This window comes from Ptychodera flava, chromosome 4 (genome assembly GCF_041260155.1).
Source record: "Ptychodera flava strain L36383 chromosome 4, AS_Pfla_20210202, whole genome shotgun sequence".
NCBI classification, from domain to species: domain Eukaryota; kingdom Metazoa; phylum Hemichordata; class Enteropneusta; family Ptychoderidae; genus Ptychodera; species Ptychodera flava.
Window position 1 is genome coordinate 34,378,892 of NC_091931.1, and position 20,827 is coordinate 34,399,718.

Sequence of the window (20,827 nt, forward strand, 5' to 3'; positions counted from 1 at the left end):
CGTTCAGTTCGGCCACCTGTTGGATCGCCTCCATAAATGGGGTTAGCCGGTTTTTTGGGTCAACATAGGGTGTCCGAATGACTTGGCCCAGACTAACTAACATCCATTCACATTGTAATAAGGTGTGTATGTAGCAAAGTCATTCATCAGTTTTAAGTGGCCGACCGTCAATCTTGTTCCGGCGAGAGGCGCCTTAAGCAGGCGATGAACTATCCAGTTAGTGATACGACCGATGCATCCAACCATCTCAGCAGCCAGCTTCCCTGCTACTGCACTGAGTCAAAAGTTACGATCTGCTTTAGAAGTTAGTTGTTCCGAACGACACCATTACCACTACTACATCGACGCACGAAACCATCATATTTTCCACTGCAAACCGAGCGGACCAGCTTTAATCTTGAGTACTGACAGCCGTGAACTGCCCGACTAGGCAAAGAGGAAAGTGACAGATCTTATTGTTGTGATTCCCAGACTGTTGTATTCCGGGTGTAGTAGCAAGCGGCCGCATTAAACCAATTGCAACAACAATCTCGTATTCTGTTACAGACAGGTAAGGCCATTTTTCCATTTTCCTTCGATAGCAGAGACTGGGGAATTTGTGCAACTCCCAGCCAAGTCGGAGCTGAGCTTTCTTCTAAATGGAGTCACACTTGCCCTGTAGAGGGACTCCGATAAGACTGGGCATCTCAACGTACGTCTGTGCTAGTATCCATTTTTGGGAAGGTATTATTGTGTTCTTAAGGTATACATGGTTTTCTCGGGGGTCTATGGTTCAAATCAAGATGAAATGACTCCAAAATCACTGTACGCGTTCCATTGCAGTGGTCTGTAAGCATCTGTTGACACAGTCAACAGTAATTGATGCAAAAAGGAAGCGCCAGGCTGAACATGCACTTGGTCTTCGTTTAATTGAATTTCGGACCACTATTTGAGGAATTTGTATCTGTTTCCGACGAAAATTCAGAAAACCGCATCAATACGGCGGTTTTCTTTTAATAGAGCTAGTCTTTGTGAATGAGTCTTAGCCGTTTTACAGGTGTTTACGAGATGCGGGCAAAGCGTTGCTTTGAAGCCAGACATGTTGGTTAGGTTTTCTTAAAACCGTACCAAGCCGACATTCCAACGCGCATTGTACCTCCTTATTGTCATTCTGTAGCCCAAGGACAGTCACGATATGTGCATTCACGCCGAACCGCACAGTCGGGAGTACACGTGGGTAGCGGTAAATTAAGACCGAAGGATATCGCTCCTTCTGTCGGCAACCTCCCGACACGGGCGCCGCTCTTCACTTAGCATTCGACCCGCCTCGCCACCATCGAAGTTGTCTAATGAAGGAGGATATACAAATATGTCGAGATCTTTGTAATGGTCGCGGATAGAGCTCATTTTTTATGCGATGGCGCAAAAGATGCGGCCGCTACAAACGGGTAACTTGCGTGGATTAACCGTTGCCCTGGGGCTCTTAACAGAAACGGGACAAATCTGACCATGGGCAGGAGAGCACAAACCTGAGCGCCGCAACAGTCGGCTGTCCTGTCTGGCTAAAATGCATTGTGTTTTACTGGTAGTTTCTATGTACAATTAGATGATTTTATAGCCCTTGCCTTTTCTGTCGAGCATTAATACAGGCATCTATAAATACACGACTCACATACAGACAAAATTAATAAACAAACAAACATACATACGTACAGACAGGCTTACGTACATAAATATATACAAACAAACATACATACGTACAGACAGGCTTACGTACAAAACAACTTGTAAAACGCTTTATTTTTAGGTAGAAGACGCTACCTTAGTACTATCAAAATATACAACAGGTAAATGTGTGCTTCAAAGATCCATTAATCAATCCAGCCGACCCTCTCCCAACGCTGTAGCCGCTGCCAAGCTGACAGATAAATGTGTTGTGTAATGTTTGATTAAGCAACGATAAGAAAGCATCGGCTCCGACATTGAGTTGATTCGTCCATCTGTGAATGGGGTGTCTTTTAAGTACGGATTCCGATTTTACAGTTGGTTGATCGAAGGCTAGGTACACACTCCAAAAAAGGAACAAGTTCGGCGGAAATATTTCAACTACAGTCCCTCCATCACGTGATTGAAGGACTGTGTTTCAATGAAGTTCACCCATCCTTACTCAAATGATGAACACGTGGAGCAGTTTTCATATATATGGCGTTATTTGCAGAATTCTGTGTCAGGAAGACTTTCATGCCATCTCGATTGTTTTAAGTTTTGTCGCCATTTACACTTTGCCTCGTCCGAAAAACAACTTGGTCGGCCGGTTCAATCAAAGAAGCGGTGACCAACTTTACCCGCAACATCACAACTCGACAGAGAACGACAGTATGAAGTACGACGAATGCTTGTAACACAGTCGCTCTGCTGTAAAAGAACATATTTTGGTTGTAAAGTTTCCCGCGGAGACCATGTTTTTTTGCGTATTTTGTCTTTTGCCTCGACGAATGAGAGTTGTTCCATTGTTATCGCTAGTGGTTATTGACGTGGACACTAATAAGAATTCGGTCATCAATTTACCTAAACGAGGTAATTGTCGGTCACTTTCCTTTAAAGATCCCAAGTTTCTTTTCAAAACCTAGTCAAACACGTTCCGTGCATATACTTAGATGTTATCGTACTTGACAAGTCCGTGCTATGTACCTGAGATCTGCTACTGAGATAAATGGCAAAGCGTGCATATTTCCGCGAAGCAAAAAACAGGGGAACCCGATTCCCCCCTGGCTATCTTGTTGGCCTGGTATCCCTATGCAAGGTCGTGATTTCTGGAGGAGGAAAGTCGATCCGAACTTATACTGGAATGACAGCCCGGGAGTCGGGGGACGGGAAGCGATGGAAAAAGACTCGACTGCCATGAATCACCTGCTACAACGAATAAAGGCTACAAAAAGTAAAAGTAGATTTTGTGCCATTAGATAAAATATACCTCCATTCCGACGATTAGCACCAAACCATGAGGGTCATGGCGACACACATTCCGATTAACCCCTCCAGGTACGACATCCGTTGTGAATTTGCTAGTTCTGGACAAAACCAGTCGGATAAATGTTCCATCAAAGATTCCATACGGTCGAGCAAAATTGGAACATCCAGTGTTTCAATTACAACCCTGGATAAACGGGAAAAGCAGGAAAACAAGAAGGTGGAATTGTCCGGCGAAAGGGACATTCGGAGCGTAATAATTGGTGTTAATTGATAGGAGTGAACAAAAGTGCTCTGTGCACACATATCATGTCGACACAACAATAGGCAACAAATTAGGGTAAACAGTCACCGTCATCCAAAAAAACAGCCGGACGCAACAGATTCCTTACGCGGTCAAATTGGGAGATGGACTGAAGAAAAAAAATGTCCATTTTGATGTCTTTGTTTAAACATTTCCTTAAAAGAAATAAAACTCTATACTTTGGAGATACACGGGACCAATAGCGGAGATCTTCTCTCGTCTCCATGGAGCCTGCTCCATGGGAGAAACTAGACAGCTCGACAGTTCTATACAATATGACATCAATCTGCCGAGCTACCGAAGTGCAGTAATTTATGCTCATTACTTATTCAGGACTTACCAGGTTACTTGGCAAGTACTCTTTTTTTACAAGGGATCAAGAAACGAGAAAATAAATACTAACACGTGCAGGAAAATATTTCAAAGTACAAGAATCTTGATTTGGCACCGTTCTTGGTTACGTTGCAAAGCTATTTATCTTCAGCGTAAACAGTAAATGTCATCAAAAAAAAACAAAAACAAAGCAGTCGAACGCAACCGATTCCTCACGCGGCCAACTCTAATTGAATGTAGATGACCAAAGTGTCGCAAACACAACCTCAATTTCTCCACCTGTCCCACCTGGAGAATTAAGAATACCAGTCTTTTCGTAGAACTTTCCATATGTACAGTGTCATCGTACATGTCGGCCTCAAATAACCTGTCACTAATTTCTGTACCGTCGCTTGATTTCGAGAGCTCAAAGGATTTTCTTAAAAAAGATGGCTCCTCAGGCAAGGACAGTTAATTTCCTGCACACTAATTCTCAGGGGTCATGTCTGGGCCAATGCTTCTAATGTTGTAATTACCGTATTCAATCAGTGAGATCCGAGGCATACAACCACAAACCTGTCGTCTGCCCCCGTCACCCATCCATGTTATTAACGAGTCAAGGAGGAATTCCCCGCGGTCCGTTATCGTTGGCGGTTGTGCTCTGTCTCAATCATGTCAATGTTGCCTTGCAAAAAGACCGATCTCCGGATAATTTTATATTACTTTGCAGCAGTATGGCCATTCTCGGAGAAATTGGCGGGAAAACTCTGGCCTTCCACGCGGAGCTTTTCTATATGTCGTTGCTAAGGTGTGAGCACCCACCTGTTCGGCGCGCTCTGAAGATTTAATGAGCGCAAATGACGCGGACGCTCCGGGTTATCGAGTAAGATGTAACTTTCTAACGGGGGAGGGGAGCGGGGTGTAACCAAACTTTTAGAATTTTGCCCGCCTTACCCTTTTTGCTTCTAAAATATTGTCTCACGCTTTATTGGGCCTCTGCGTTTGAAATTGAGCGGCAATGAACCTCCTATACAGAACCATACTCGTCTTTGTGTCAGTTGAATGATGCGGTCTTTGTGAATTGTCGAAGTGCACCCAAACGAGTGTTGCAAAATCACATCAGATTTGCTATTCCTTGGAGCTATCTCTGCTACTAGTGTTCAGATCGTCTTCAGATACAATAGATTACATCGCCTACACCTCCAATTTTCATAGAGGCAAATCTCTATGCTGAGCTTTCATAAAGATTGACAAATTTGAGTCTTTTAAAAGTTTGATGAAGCAACAAAACGCGTCGTCAACGTAAACTTACGTGAGCCAAACGATTATCCTCAGTTTTATCGGCAATTACAGACATCGTTTTCAACTCAAAGAGTACACAGAGTTCTAGTCCTAATACGCCATTGTGATATTCATCACCTGCCAGTGAACATCTGCCGTTAAATATGCCGAATAATATCCGACGAAAGAATTCCTGAAAAAAAGGATCTGAAATGATTATAAAGCACAAGTTATACTATTTCGGTAGACTATCAGCGTGTCCTGCTGGAGAATGGCTGACACGCAGCTGCTTACGTGCGGTCGAACGAATTCGCATTTGATGGCGCGTGCACTGATTATCCAGGTATCATGAGGTGCCGATAACTATTTGCAAACCATGACAATGAGCACCGTGAAACAGATCGGTACTTTTGGACATATTTACGTGATTCGCTTTCAGAAACAAGAATGCGAATCTGCTATGGCTACCGTGCTATTTCCTTGGTTAGACGAAAACCCCCAAAAGCCCATAAAAACAAAACAAATCAAACAAGTAAACAAACAAATAAACAAACAAACAAACAAAGGTTTTGTTTGTCATCGTCATGCGATCTAGATTAGCTGCGTCAGTATTTTTTCCAGGCTCGATTTAAAAATTCGAATCAAAAGATTGATGGTGCGTTACTTATAGTGAACACCTATTGCCTGGTCATGAGGGCTACAACGCCCGTTTATTACCCCGAGGGGCCGTGTGTTACCAGAAACACATTGTCATTCCCCGAGGCCGTAGCCGAGGGGTATAGCGATGTGTTTCTGGTAACACACGGCCACGAAGACCAGGTTATAGGTGTTTTATAACACACAACACGATCATTTTGTACTTTGTTCTAGTTTTTCACGTTTTGATATTTTGCACCGCAACAATCCATTGTGACAAGTTTACTTGGCGATATTTCCACAGCAGTTACAGTTGGACCACGGTCCCTCAACAAAACCTTGGTTGAATGCGGTGTCTTTTTCTTCCAAAAATATTCTAAGCATACCTAGCAACATCCTTTGTTACACTTGAATCTTTTTCGTCGATGAGCTGCTCAAGTTCCTACCCTGTTGGAATGGAAACTCGCGATTCGCCAGAATACGTCATGTGACGAGAAAATAGATACGTCTGGTCCCTACTGAAACGACAAAAGTGACGTTAGAGGGTATTTTTTGAAAAGCTATTTCCCTAGGAAAATGGTTTTGACCAAATTTGGAAAAGTGCCCGGTCACGTGACCGTAGTGTCGTCTGCAGCTTTGCAACAATGGCAGGTGACTAAAACGTCATGTGCGCCCGGGATGAGCGACGAGCCTCTCTCTTGAAAACAGATTTTCCAACATTTTCCAACATTCCAACAGCGTAGGAACTTGAACAGCTCATCGACGAAGAAGATTAAAGTGCAACCAAGGATGTTGCTAGGTATGCTTTGAATATTTTTGAAAAAAAGTGGTACCACGTTAAACCACAGGTCACGGAAATATCGCCAAGTAAACTTGTCAAAATGGATGATTGTTGCAGTGCAATATACACATGAAAAACTAGAACATAATACAACATGAGCGTGTTGTGTGTTATAAAACAACTATCTATATTATTCGGGCTATAGCGCCCGTTTTTACCCCGAGAGGCCGTGTGTTACCAGGAGCACATCGCTATACAGGCCGAGGGGTATAGCGATGTGCTCCTGGTAACACACGGCCTCTCGGGGTAAAAACGGGCGCTATAGCCCGAATAAAGACCAGGTTATAGCCGTTTTCTAGTAACCTTCCATTGTTTCAAAACTGTAGACGACACTACTGTCACGTGACCGGACACTTTTCCAAATTTGGTCAAAACTATTTCCCTAGGGAAATAGTTTTTCAAAAAATACCCTCTGACGTCACTTTTGTCGATTCAGTGGGGACTCAGTGACCAGACGTATCTATTTTCTCATCATGTGACGTATTCAGGGAAATCGCGACACGCAAGGAGCATATGGCGTGTTACAATAGGAAATATCAGTAGGATCACATATATAGACTGTACATTTCTGAAATACTGAACTTATTAATAATAATATCATCTAAATTGCAACATGCCACATGTATCGATGCATTTAAACGTGTTTGTTATTTTTATATCGACTCGGTACTTCGATCTTCCCAATTTAAGTAAAACTAAAATTAGACCAAAAAAAAAAAAATCGTCGCATCAATTTTGCAAGGGATCTATTTGGGGAACAAATGCATAATTATTTTTATGTCTCCCAGGAAAGTAAATTACTCTCAAATTTGCCAACTCATGTATTTGAAATTCTTTGTTGTCTTGTGGTGACCATGAGGGGACAATCATTAATTTTAGGAATACACAGTAAAACACTTCATTTGTCCAGAACGTCCCAAGTGATTCTACAATCGCTGTAGACTAGCAAGGTATGGTAGTATTGGAGAGACCGCTATGTCCTCAGGCGCATTCAGCAGTAATACAGTGAAGCACATGGTTAATGGTCAGGGATACACAAATCCGTGTACGCCGGCGCATGCGCCGATAAGAAAGCAAAAGTAAAAAATAAAAAAGGTATGGCGATATAGATACAATTACATACATATAAGAAAGTACAAAAGGAAAACAAAAGACTTGGGCCCACTTTATGAAATGGAACGAATCTACCGAAGATTTTTTTTTACAAAAAAAACGGTTTTGGCACTGGAGCATTAATTTCCTTATGAACAGTAACTATGACACAACTATAACGTCATCATTATTTCTGTTTATCACAGGTAGAGGGAATATAAAAGTGGACTAAATTCCATATTTTCATTACCCAAAATGTCAAGTCCACATAAATAGACGTCAACGAGTCGCACATTGTCCATTAGCCTCAGTAAATCGTTTCTGATAACGTTGAAGGGTTATGAATCGAAAAGTGCAAGAAAGAGACGCATATTAATGAGTTGGGAGATGGTTGTCTGCATCTCAACTGTCCCACGTCGACGGCAGCCTTAATGGTGTTATTTTCCATGACGACGCCTCACAGGACGGAATTTTACGGCCGTAGGATTGATTTGGCCCGAACAAAAGACTGGCAGACTCAGTGTCGAGCTTGATTTGCAGGGAAGTCATACTCCATTTAAAACGAGGTCGTGGGTTTTAGAATCGGACGTACCGGAGAAATAGGTGGTTGTTTAGGGAGCATTCGTTTTTTACAGGGGATGGGGGGGGGTCGTTGGAAATCAGGGGGGTTGACTTTTACAAAGCCGTTTTAGTGGGGTCAAATATTACAATCAATGATTGGAAGGGAGGTTGTCAAATTTTACAAAGGTTTGTATAGAGTTATGGAAAAAAATTTTGACTTCGGAATTTCACCGAGATGTTGCTTGGTCCTCCATACATAATCTATGAGTAGTCTATTAGAAGCTATGAATAATTTCTTTTAAATGCAAAACTAGCAAAATCTGTGTATTTATGGACTCTTGATTATCGATATTAATGTACTTGATCAGACTACGGTAGTTACCGGTGCATGTGTGAGCAAGAAATTTGATTTTGGAATTTCACCGAAATGTTGATTCACTATCTTGTCTATGAGAAAACTATGAATATTTTTTTCAAATACAAAACTTGCTAAATCTTTGTATTTATGTACGCTTGATTATTGATATTAATGTACTTGATTAGACTAGGGTGGTTACAAGTGGATTTTTGTGCAAGGAATTTGATTTTGGAATATCACCAAAAATGTTGATTCTCTATACATTGTGGTATGTGAGGAAACTTTAGATATTTTTTTTTACAATATAAAAGTAGCTATTAAAATCTGTGCTTTAAAAACGTTTGACAATTGAATATGTAAATGTACGTGACGAGAATATCATATTTGAAATAGCAGATCTGAAAAACCAATATGATATTGAAATTTCACCAGTGATTTGTAAAGTTCAAAAAGGATTCTTTGAAATTTCTAAGGTCAAACGGAAAATTATAGGTAAATTAAGATATTATTGATACGGACCGTGACATCGGGAGGAGGGTCGCTGTTTTTTGAGCATGAAAATTGAGGTGGGTAACTTTTTCTTTCAAACACTTTTGAAGGGCCTAATTTTTCATCCCAGGGCCATAGGGTACGAAGAGTTAATGAATCAAATCTAACGATTTTTGGGGGGGGTCACATTTTACAATTGATGAATTTTTTTTGGGGGGGGGTCAAATTTTAGAAATTTGATTTGGAGGGGGTCGCTTTTTACATTTCATTTGTCGCTCAAGTTCCACCGACCCCCTCCCCGTAAAAAACGAATGCTCCCTTAGGGTTGACGTGCAGACTGCGTGAAATACTACAACATCTCATCGCAATGCAGAGAGAAGAAAGTTTCAATCAAGAGTAATTATGCAAATTATCGGGTGACGGCTTTTGACCAATCGGCAGTCTCGCGCCGTGAGCAGTAACCAGTCTCTTCATTTTCCACCAAAAAAAGTGTTATATACGTGACAAAACTCAAAGACCTTCTGAAGATTTAACACTTGTCATTCTGGGGAATACATATCACATCTGGAAAAAACCCACGAAAATGTGATTCTTTTCTGGGCATAAGCTAAAATGGCAGCCAATCGCGCTGTTCAGAGCCTGATTTTACATTACCCAAGAGACACAGACAGTACTGTTGAATAAAGCGTTTCGGTATCAAATGCGTTGGTTCTTATGACATATTATATATATATATATATATATATATATATATATATATATATATATATATATATATATATATATATATATATATATATATATATATATATGTAATTTAAACTAACCATGCATGTTTTTTTGGCTAACACTGATAACAAATACACAACAAAAATATAGAATTATGTATATATATATATATATATATATATATATATATATATATATATATGTGTGTGTGTGTGTGTGTGTGTGTGTATGTGTGTGTGTGTGTGTGTGTGTGTGTGTGTGTGTGTGTGTGTGTGTGTGTGTGTGTATAATATATCGCTCTATGATGTAATATCACAATATACAGTATTTTATTTGATGCATATGGTCGAATACTAGTATACGTCCCCGATTGCCATACTAGCTACCTTGAAATTTACAAAGGGGCGGTTTGTTGAAAGTTGAACTCTGGGGAGGTGTGAGTTACTGCCATGTTCCAGCTACTTTTTTCACAATTAAGAGTCGAGCTACAGAAAGGTCACCCTCCAGTTCACTTGTTAGAATCGGAAGTATCATATCTTCCTTTGCAGACAAACCTTAGGTGATCGTCTGGCGGTATTTAACCCTCTGAGAGAGAAATCAATCTATTAACTCGGCAAAGTCGTGCTCCGTGTTGATGTATTGTCAATTACATCACATATACACCGCTGACCACCAACGAAGGATGGTTTCACATTCCAAGCGAGGTAGCTCGGGAATATGTTGTGTTAGCAAGAAGTGGGGTAGGATGGGTAATTATCGCATTGTGGGAACCCATTGGGACGTGTTTATAAACAACTCCTCCCTCGCCAAATTATTGTGATTGTTTGTTGTTGGTGGAGAGTCGATAAGGCCGCTGCCGTTCAGGGCCTGTTGAGACTGTGGAAGTGCTTTCAAAGTCATCCACTGCATGCGGCTTCCTTCGTTCACGCCGATGCACTTCTGTCGATTGTCCTTTGTCATTCACACTACTAAATCTTTCATCGACGTAGCGACACTTGTCGTCAATCAACCCACCTTAATTATACCTGAAATGATAGAGCCTGTCTAACATTACGACCTTCCTTTCAATTTGTGAAAATTTCACGAGTAATTTCCCGAAAATCTACTGTCTATGCGCATACGTACTATGACGAAATTTCAGTTGCATAATATGATTATGTAACCCGAGAATATTGACTGGCAGTTTGCCACTACTTCATGAGTAAGACGTAATAAACTTCATGGTACACATACATACGGCGGGATTACAGTAACATAAACTTTTCATTTGGTAGCGTTATTGAAAACATACACATATACACACACACTCTCACAAACAAACATAGATACATATATATTAGCACAGTCCGGAGGGACCGTGATATTAGTACATAGATAAATATGTACATAGATACATACATAGATACATACATAGATACATACAAAGATACATACATAGATACATAGATACATAGATACATACATACATACATACATACATACATACATACATACGTGGTTAAAAACACCCTTCCCTTAAATAGAAAGTGACTCTTCAAGTTGTTTGGTATGCGGGGAAGTTATAGAACTTTCAAAGAATTATCCCTAATTCAAGAGTGTGACGCTGAATTAGGATACTTTAACTGACGATTCCCTTCATTGAAAGCGTAAATATTCGCATGGCATTGCGCATTTCCCTGATTACGTCAAACGACGTCATCAACCACAAAATATTTCGATGGTTGTCTGAGAGTGCAGTACTACTACGAAAACAAATACCATTTTTGGTCAGTTTACAAATTGTATCTAAGTCCGTTGGAGGAAACCGGGAGCCATGCAGCATCAATCACCTCATCGAGCTACTCCATGCATGCTGCATTCGCAATAATATATTAATTCACGGCTCTAGCGTCAATTTGACAATGATATATTTATCAGAGCGTTTTGTGATTGAACAGAAGGCGACTATAACGATACCGACAATCACTCCTCCTTTCAGAAATACTATGTTTGTACACATGTATGTATGTATGTATGTATGTATGTATGTATGTATGTATGTATGTATGTATGTATGTATGTATGTATGTATGTATGTATGTATGTATGTGTGTGTTTGTTTGTTTGTTTGCTTGCCTGTTCGTTAGTGCGTGATGCAACATTTCCAGTGCAAGTGACGTATGTCACAAAACACCGGAGTGGCAATGGACTTTCTTGGACTTTTTTGAGGATATCGAATAGAAATATTAGTAAGGATTGCCGATTAATATAATTTGCCTCTTTGGCCCGTAGACAAAAACAAACTCAAACGGAACTATATCGCCTTCTGTCATAATGCCGCTTACCGTTTTGCTTGCACAATGCGCGCAAATTTTAAAACTACTTTGTTGCAGAAAAATCCATACACTGGCTCTGTCGGACATGCGTGGCTGAAATTAGGGTAAATCCTTTTTAAAATTAAAAAGCAGTTATAACATTGTAAATTTTGTTTCTATTTGTATGAAAGTGATTATAGAGCAAAACAAGGGGTAGGTGTAAGTCTGAAAGTTACGACGGTCATTTTGGCCAAGATACATCCCTGATACCCTGGTTGCATTAGCGCCCTCTCTGATCCCTTGCTCGTTCCTGCAGCTCAGAGGCTGCTATCCACCCGTGACTTGGGTCGGTCGGCTGGCCGTGCTCCTGTGCAGTGCCGCGGTAAAGGCATGGCTCCCCATACAGGTAAAGTAGCCAGGCCAGGTGTTTGGATCTAATGACAGTGACGTAAGGTATTTAATCGGTATATGCTACCTCGGTAAACTTTGACCAGGGGTACATCGACAGGCCATTAATTCGTTACATAATTGAATATTTGAAATTGTGTGAAACGTACACACGGCGGCGATTTCTTATGAGGGTTTGCAAAACTATCGCGAGACATTCCTTTTGGCGTTATAATTTAATAGACGAAATGTTATCGGTCAACGAATAAACAGAAAATAATTGAGCCATCTTGTGGAAATTTCTGTTTTTTCGACGTTCAAGCATCACTCGTCTCGGCTATGGTAGCTCAAAGTTTTTATATTTTTATGGGAGCGTAGACCTGTCCGACTTTCGGAATTTCAACGATTCGAACTATTTCCCGTTTACACAGCATAACTTCATGTCATGTTTCCGTTCCTGTGAAAAAAATGTGTGCTACCAACCTTAACACGGAGCCGTGGTTAGCATGTTCAGGATGCCCAGGCCAAATTAGGCTAACGAACTACTCAAAGAACATCTGACAGAGAGTGGTATAGGCCTAACACAAATCAATAATAAGCTTATTTATGAACAAGTATTCTTCGATTTCACCAAACAACTCTCTATTTTGGAGAAGATTTACGACAATAAATAACAAATACGTAATTAATAAATAAATGATTAAATAGATAAAAATATGAGAGACCGCGGAACAAAATTAGCCTACAATTTTCTCATTCAGATGTGACTTCACTACGATCCTGTAGGCCTACTGTGGCCATCAGTCGTTTGAGAAAAGTCACATTTAGAAATTACTTGAACTTCGTCACATTCAAAAGCTATTAATCGGTGTGAACGGGTGTCAACGTTAAACACCTTTCTTTGTACCAAAAGCTGTCAAATAACATTTGTATTACAAAGACGGCTAAATGTGTCTGCCTGTGCTTAACATATATTTGAACACGCACTCCACTCATCCTGCAAGTAGAAGTCCTTGGTCAAACTATTTCGGTCGGCCGACTGTATTGGCATCACGTGACGCTTAAGTACCCCCTGTCGCGTAGAAGTACAGAAGACAATTTTTAAATTGATGGTTCAAACCAAATTTAGCCATCGTAGAATTTTTTTTGGAGGGTTTTTAAAGCTGTTGACTTTCATGGTACCAGGGCAATGGTTTGGGCTTATTCTGTGTCTCGGGTCTCTTGGCTTTTCTCACGACGTTTTGTGTTCCATTGCAGGCTGGTATTTGCATAACAAAGCGGGAGCAGCATTTCTTGTCCAACAAACTCAATCAAGTGTGATAGACACACAAAAGGCCAAGTCGTGAGCTCATCGCCTCTCGCCGAGCCGACTTCCCCAGTGCTCATCTCCAGTCCTCTCGCCAGACGGCCTGATCACTTACCATCATGGCGTTTCCAGTGGGATAGTCAATAGAAGTACAGGCACTGCGGTAAATCACAGCAAGTTTCTGCGAAGGAATATTAACATGGTGTGGCCGGACATATCTTAGTTTGATTTGGCGTATACCGTGGGAATGTGTGTAAAACTTGACCCGGACAAAACCTATGTGACAGTGATATCGCTATGCCATGGGACTGTGTTGAGTGTCGCGAGTAACCCAGGCAGGAATACCCGTGTTGTTCAATATAAATGTCTGTAAACTCTTGCGACGTTCTGGGTCAATTGCGATGACGGATAGGGCACCCGGAAGACACGAGAAGCAAGGGGACGACATCGTGGGCAGACGTCTCAGCAGTGCGGCGAACTATAGCGTCAGCCGAGGACAGATTGCCAGTGTTTCACCGGTGAGTAGGCCAGAAATATCGTATGTTTCCCCTGCTGACTCGTACGTCAGACTGAGGTACGAATCTCCGCAGCGACAAGAAGAAATCAGTGCTTACCCCGGAGTTACTGTGTGCAGTACCACCAGCGGTATTACTTACGCGTTCTCAGGTGACTCCACTGTTACGAGTACTAGTTTGCCGTATCACCCGTACAACGTCAGCTCGTACGGCCGACCTATTTCGCCAGCGGCGGCGGAACACCGTAGAAAGACAGACCAGGTTTCGATAAGTAGGTTGGACGATGACGTTTTCGAGAGCGGTGGTACATTAGCGGTGGCCGCTGGTCGCAGACAGAGCGAACAATTTGATGGAAGGGAAACAAACATTCAGCAATCCGCATATTCAGCAATAAGCCAACATGGCGACTTGATCAAACGTCAGTCGGGAGGAGCTCGCCAGGGTCCATTTATTCAACGACAGCACCGCTCCACTAGCGATTTGTACAGTTTTGACAATTCCAGCGAATTTCACGGACCACAGGGAATCTATTTCACCGCTGGCGAGCCCTGTCACGGCGAATATGAAGCTCAAAGAAAAGGTCGGACTGACGCAGGGCAGAGTCCAAGGTTGTATACAACTCAGTCGAACCGGCAGACATTAGAGGCGAATACGCAAGGCGAACAAGGTAGTCTGTACATGAGCAGACAAAACCCGGTGTCGTACGGTCAGCACAGCTTCCCTATATCCCATGACATAGCTCATTCCAGTCACCACATCGTCATCCCGACCACTGCTGTCGCAACCATGTCTGACAACAAATCGGACAGATCGTCCAGTCCAACCCCGTCGACACAGTCAAGACGGCCGAGCTATTTAGTAGAACGGGAACTCGGGCTTCAACATCTGCAAGAAACATTCCAAGGTAACACAAGTGTTGGTAGTACAATTTCTAACGAGTCAACTAAGCAAAGTCAACTACAGGAGAAAGATAACGCAAATACCTATGGCATTTCTCAATCTCACGCCCGGCAACAAAGCAGATATCAGGATGAAAAAGATATCACAAGGACATACAGTGCACCACCTAGCATGGATTCTAGTGAGTATAGCAGAGAAATATCAAAGCGACAGGAATATATTGATGCAAGCGTGCTTGAGTTTCACCCTTCTCCTGCAAGAACACATTTTCAGGAGCTGCCCGTGTATAGAGGAGGCACAACTTCCGTGCAGACAGAAATGGATAATATTGCGGCGCAAAGGCCTCTAATTGAAGCTAATGTCAGGCAGTATTTGGACAAATCGGTTCCTGTACAGTATGCCGCTGAGACTAATATAAAACTTGATAGCCAGGCACGGAAACCATTTCAAAGGCAGGAAGGTATATACAGAGAAAGTACTGAACTCTTACAAGGTGTTAAGGACACTGCGAGGGGAAAAGCCCCCAAGGATACCCCCAACAGACCTACTTACTTGGGCATATCAGATGGGCAGCTGTCCACTAAACCACAACTCATGAAAGTGAAAATTCAAAAACAAACTTTGGCTTCTTTTAGTGACATGACCCCAGGTAGTTCACGCAGGGGCAGTTTTTCTAGCGTTGTTAGTTCCGATTTTGGCAGAGAATCGGAATTGGACTTGGATGAGAGCTTTCGCAGTCAGTCAAGTATGGATAAGGTGGCTGCAATGCTCCGTCAACACAGCAACCAGTCTGAACAGCCAACCTCTCAGAGCCCGAGTCCCAGGCACAGTGTCCAATCGAGGCCGTATATGGGTCAGTCTGCTTTCAGGCCCATAGAGGATTCTAATTCACCAATTGTTCAGACTGATGAAGAAGTGTTTCTGTTCAGAGATCACGAACAAAACAGCAAATTGAATAGAAAGGAATCCGGCAGCAGTGCAAAGATGGCAGGGGAACAACCTAATGTAAGTCCAACTTTCCAATTGCGAACTAACTATGACAGGTTCAAATTCAGACCACAGATTCAGCGACCAATGTCACCCTCATCGCCATCATCGCTACAGAGCAGCCCAAAGCGGTCACCATCTGACCCTATATCCGTCTCGGGGAGGAGCAGTACAGCTTCTCCGGTGGACAAGTTACGGGAAATTACCAAAAACATGCGTGCGAGATCCATACCTGGATTTCAGGAGGGAATCACCATGGCTGCAGTTACGGAAGGCATTCAAACAGCGCCTGCTGTGATGGAAACGGTTCCTCCACAAATGGACAACAAAGGGGAGGAAGACGAAGGTATCGGAGGGGAGCAAACTGAACCTTTTGTTCCTCCAGCACTGAAGTTGCCAAATTTGAATTTCCCCCAAAATGTGGCCAAATCACATGACTCTGAAAAATCAGAAAGTTCGTCGAGGGAAGTCAGCCCGAAGCAGCTTGTTCCAGGAAAGTATCGTTCATATAACAGGAAAACAGAAACCGCTTCTGATTCTGCCAGTTCAGCTTCACTTGCTAATGAACAGTCATTGAAAGGGACTGTGCAAACAAGAAATAGACGGAAAAATGGTAGTGGATACCAGCAGGGTATTGACCCAGGTGCTGCCAATGGAGGAGGAGGAGGATCCAACGGTAGGTCTCGTAGTGATCCCACGCAAGATCGCAAGCGAGTCACTTCCGAGGAAACCGATAATGGGTCTCGTGATAGTAATCTGTTAATTTCGTTGAATGTGAATGGCAGCAAATTGCATGCGCAAGCCGAGGCAGAGCGGCCTGCTAGCTTTGGCAGTGACCTATCAATTACCTCTTTAGGGTCAGAGGAGCTTAGCTATTCCAAAGTTTATGAAGATGTGGTGAGTAAACCCACGGGTGTCGATCAAATTTCAGATCTGCCAGAAATCAGAAACGGGAAGGGAAGCAAGAAAAAGCAGCCCAAATCTTGGACTTGGCCCAACGGTGATCCTTCTCAGAGTGATTTCATCCCAGTTTCAGGGAGTAGACAAACGATACAAACAGCACTGAGTGAACCAGCAATCCCGGAAGTTGACCAGGAGGATGATGCGGAGGATGCAGTCGCCACGACGACAGCATCAGAACGGCGGGACTACGTGGACGGCGATAAGTTCCGAATACAGACCGCTGAATTGGCGCCTCTGTCAATTGATGAAGAGAGAGATGTGCTGGAAATAAAAGAGCTGGACATTTCAATACCACTGCCACCGACTAAAACAGCCACTGAGAAGCGGAAGGAACGCCTCCGCAAGACAAAAAGTGAGGACCGTGATACGATTGAGATCAAACCTCCCGGCGGCGATAAAAAGGACGAAAAACTGACAATTTTGCACCAGAGGTCGGCATCTGCTCCTGGTACCCCAGTAACTCATCTCAAAGGAAAACAAACAGTGGTCAAGAAACATGTGCGTGAACTTCAACTTCAACTGCCAACTGGACTGGCCACTAACCTCAATGTGCCTACAACAGAACAGACTGCGAAAAAGGATGGCGGTCTGTTAAGGCTTGACAATGTGCCATCGAAATCACCTACGATTATAGCAAAGGGTTTGTCTGCTACACTGCCTAGAACTCTCAGTCCAAAGAAAGAGAGCACAGTCAAGACCAAGAAGGAGCAAGAACATGATGTAAGTGATTTTCATTTCTATTTTAATTAACTCATCACCTTTTGACATAAATTCTTTACTTTGCAGCCACAATACTAGTTTTAATTTCTAACTCAGGCGAGTGACAACCTTTACAGATTGGAGAATTCAACAACATAATTTTATTGCAAAAGAGATGAGCCTGGCAAAAATTGTATTTCGAAACCATTCTTTATGATCATTTCAGCTGCAACTGGTTCCGTCTGTCTGTACAAGTGATGCACTATGAATATACAACCTTTGCAATTTATTCAAAGGAAGTGTACATCCCTGCGGATTTTTGTCGTGAAAATGTCAGAATGCCATTTTGGCCACCACAGTACAATGGATTGGACCAGTTGTGCCGTATATCAGTCAGTTTTAACATCCAGGGATCAAAGTTTGATGTAGTTATTAATAATCACACAATTGAACAATTGACTCACACTGATTACTGTTGTCTATGGCTACATGTAGGTCAAACTGGAATATTCATTCATGCCATGAAGCATTATGGGACTAGGAATTTGCATGGCCCCTATGTATGGTATAAGACTTGAAGAGTTGACACCTGTTATCGTAACAGATAATTCACAAAATTTTTTCCCGATTATTTTGGAAATGAACAAAAATTTTCTTTTCTTTTCAAATGCCAGGTAACCCAATCAATTGGTTGATCTGAGAACATACAAAAATCCACAATACAAACAGTGTTTTATGTGTTAGCATATGACATTATTTACTCCTATCCCTACATGTACCTGACAGCTAGGTAGCAAGAAGTCCCAATCGCTTAGCTTATTGCGGTTAACCACTTGTTTGTTGTAGACTTTATTTCAGCATCATTTTAGTGACAGAAAAGCATAATCACCAGAAATGCTTCTTAAAAAATTTTTCATTCTGCCTCTTGTAAAGATCTGAAGCTTTTCTGGCAACCACTCTGAATGACTGTAATGGGGAACTGTGGTGAAGCCACTAACAATTGACACCAGCTCTTCAAAGCATACATGTAATGTAGCACACGCGTTACATTGGCGATTGGGTCAGCCCTTTTGATTCAAAACTTGGATATTTTCGGTCACCATGGTGAGACTCGAATACAAGGAGATTAAGTTACATTTACAACAAGAAAAGATGACAGATTCACTTGTGTACATGTATTCACATACCATACACATCCATGTATGTGTGTTCTGTGAATAGATCGGAATTCAAGTGTAAAGAGAGGTATACTCGGAAAATTATCCCCCCCCCCCCCCCAGCAGCAGCCCCACCACCACCAAAATTTACAGGTACAATCTTAACAGTTACATCACATGGAGATGTATATTACCTTTTGTCTCCTTTCACATCCTTCTTAGTAATCAGGGTTATCCTCATGTCTGTATTCTTGTATGACAAATGTTAGAAAAGTACTTTTCAGCTTTTCAAGCTGCCTAGTCCCAACTTTTTTTGCCTTTCTCATTGTTTTCAGTGTAAAGGAGCCAATATAGATACATACATACACGGTGGGTTAAGCCGTCTCTCTCATAGGCATGGCTTTTATCATGTCAGATTACTCACAGCTGGTTAACTACTTTGACAGAATAATTTGCAAAAAATGAAAAGTATGTAAGGCAAAGAGGAGTTTAGTGGTGTCCCATTACGTAAAAAGTAAGCCTGGCGCAGTGTTTATGTTTTGACTGTGCACGTATTGAGGCAAATGACAGGATAATGGAATGGAAGGAGAGAATGCCTGATTTAAATCTGTTTTCCGGAATATAAATCTGTATTTACAAGGTGCTGGGGGGGTTTTTTTGTGGAATTATTTACAGAGGTGAATGACAGCATATTAACCTTGGATATATTGCTGCAAATCAAGTGATTCGGGGTAGGTTGTTAGTTGGAAAGATTGTCTGATACAATTTGTTCGGGCGAATATGATTGATTAAACGAGGTTATTAACGTAAGTGTTCTGGTGTTTGATGGCAAATTATAGTGGATGGTATAGTCGATTCATTACTGAAACCTGTGGTGGTAAATTTGACGCGGAAATATGCTGGGCCTGTCATCTCATTAGAAAGCCCAACACCGAGGCCAGTCGTGGAGCGTGCTTGTTCCAAATAATTAATTTTGTCGGAGCATGCACGCTGCAGTCAGGCTGGATATTTATGTGAGGTGGTTGGATAATTGTTCTATTCAGAGATGGAGACACGAGTAGATTGACAGCCAGACGGCAACAATGAGACACTGGCTGCCAGACAGGGAGACAGACTGGGAGACAGACAGAGACAGACATGTTTCCCAATTAGTCATTTTCATCAACACTTCCTCTTTTCAAGTATGGTGATGAGATAGAGGAAACTTTATTTACCATGAAAAATGTATCGTGACTGTCAAACCAAAAAAAATACTTAAATTGTTGATAAATGATACACTACACATCTTAATTTCATGGCATTCCAGGTTTGATAATTATCTGAATATTGTGTTGTATCATATGATACCATGAATGTATGGTACCACAATAATCTGAGAAATGTTTAGTAGCAGTGATTGAAGATACTAAGATATTTCAAGGTTTCGTAAAAGACAAAAGGAATGCCTCCAACATTGATGAACTTTGATGCTGAAATATTTTGTGTATATTGGTGAGTAAATACTCACATATTTGTATTTAAAAAGTTGCCCTGAAGAGAGTGTGGTTCTTAAAGATGGGACTCGAACCTACACCCTTGTATTATTTAATGAGACAGCGCATGCAATGACCTCAACTTGAGGTCATCTGCGCATAGCCATGCCATAGGGCGAGGAACTTGTTTCGGTGTGTTATGGTCTGGTTTCTTGCGTTTGGGATGTTTCATGGAGTGAGGCTGTTCCCATGCACGGTCAATTCTTTTGTCTCTGACAGAATTTCAGCCAAGTTTAATGCCAAAACAAGGAATCGGGTGACAGCTGGAGTGAAGTTGAAGTGGTTTTTTGGACAAGAAGGAAACTATTGAAATGAATGCCCAGCGTGGCTATCACACCTACTGCTTATCTCGCTAACTGCCCCAATCTCTTTGTATTCTGGCCGCATCACAAGAACCTTTTTTTTCAGAGATTGTGTTTCAAAACAGTTTATATGTACGATTCAGCCATCCAATCACTTGGGCTCTTTATCAGATTTTGTGTGGGTGGTGTAATTCTCTTCCATAGGAGCAAGAATCTGTTCTATCCAGTGGGTG

General features: G+C 41.8%; 1 protein-coding gene across 3 annotated transcripts in view; it reads left to right on the forward strand.

The window, feature by feature from the left end:
• Positions 1-203: 203 nt before the first annotated feature.
• The window catches only part of LOC139131541 (rho guanine nucleotide exchange factor 17-like), a 131,863-nt gene continuing 111,239 nt past the window's right edge, over positions 204-20,827 (forward strand). The window contains exons 1-3 of one of the 3 annotated variants that reach the window (XM_070697633.1): positions 204-550; positions 13,491-16,617; positions 16,873-17,624. In XM_070697633.1, coding sequence (XP_070553734.1) covers positions 13,941-16,617; positions 16,873-17,624 — 3,429 coding nt within the window. In that variant the 5' untranslated portion in view covers positions 204-550; positions 13,491-13,940. Of the gene's footprint in view, positions 551-12,175; positions 12,253-13,490; positions 17,625-20,827 lie in introns of those variants that run through there. The other 2 variants (XM_070697631.1, XM_070697632.1) reach the window with 2 other exon arrangements.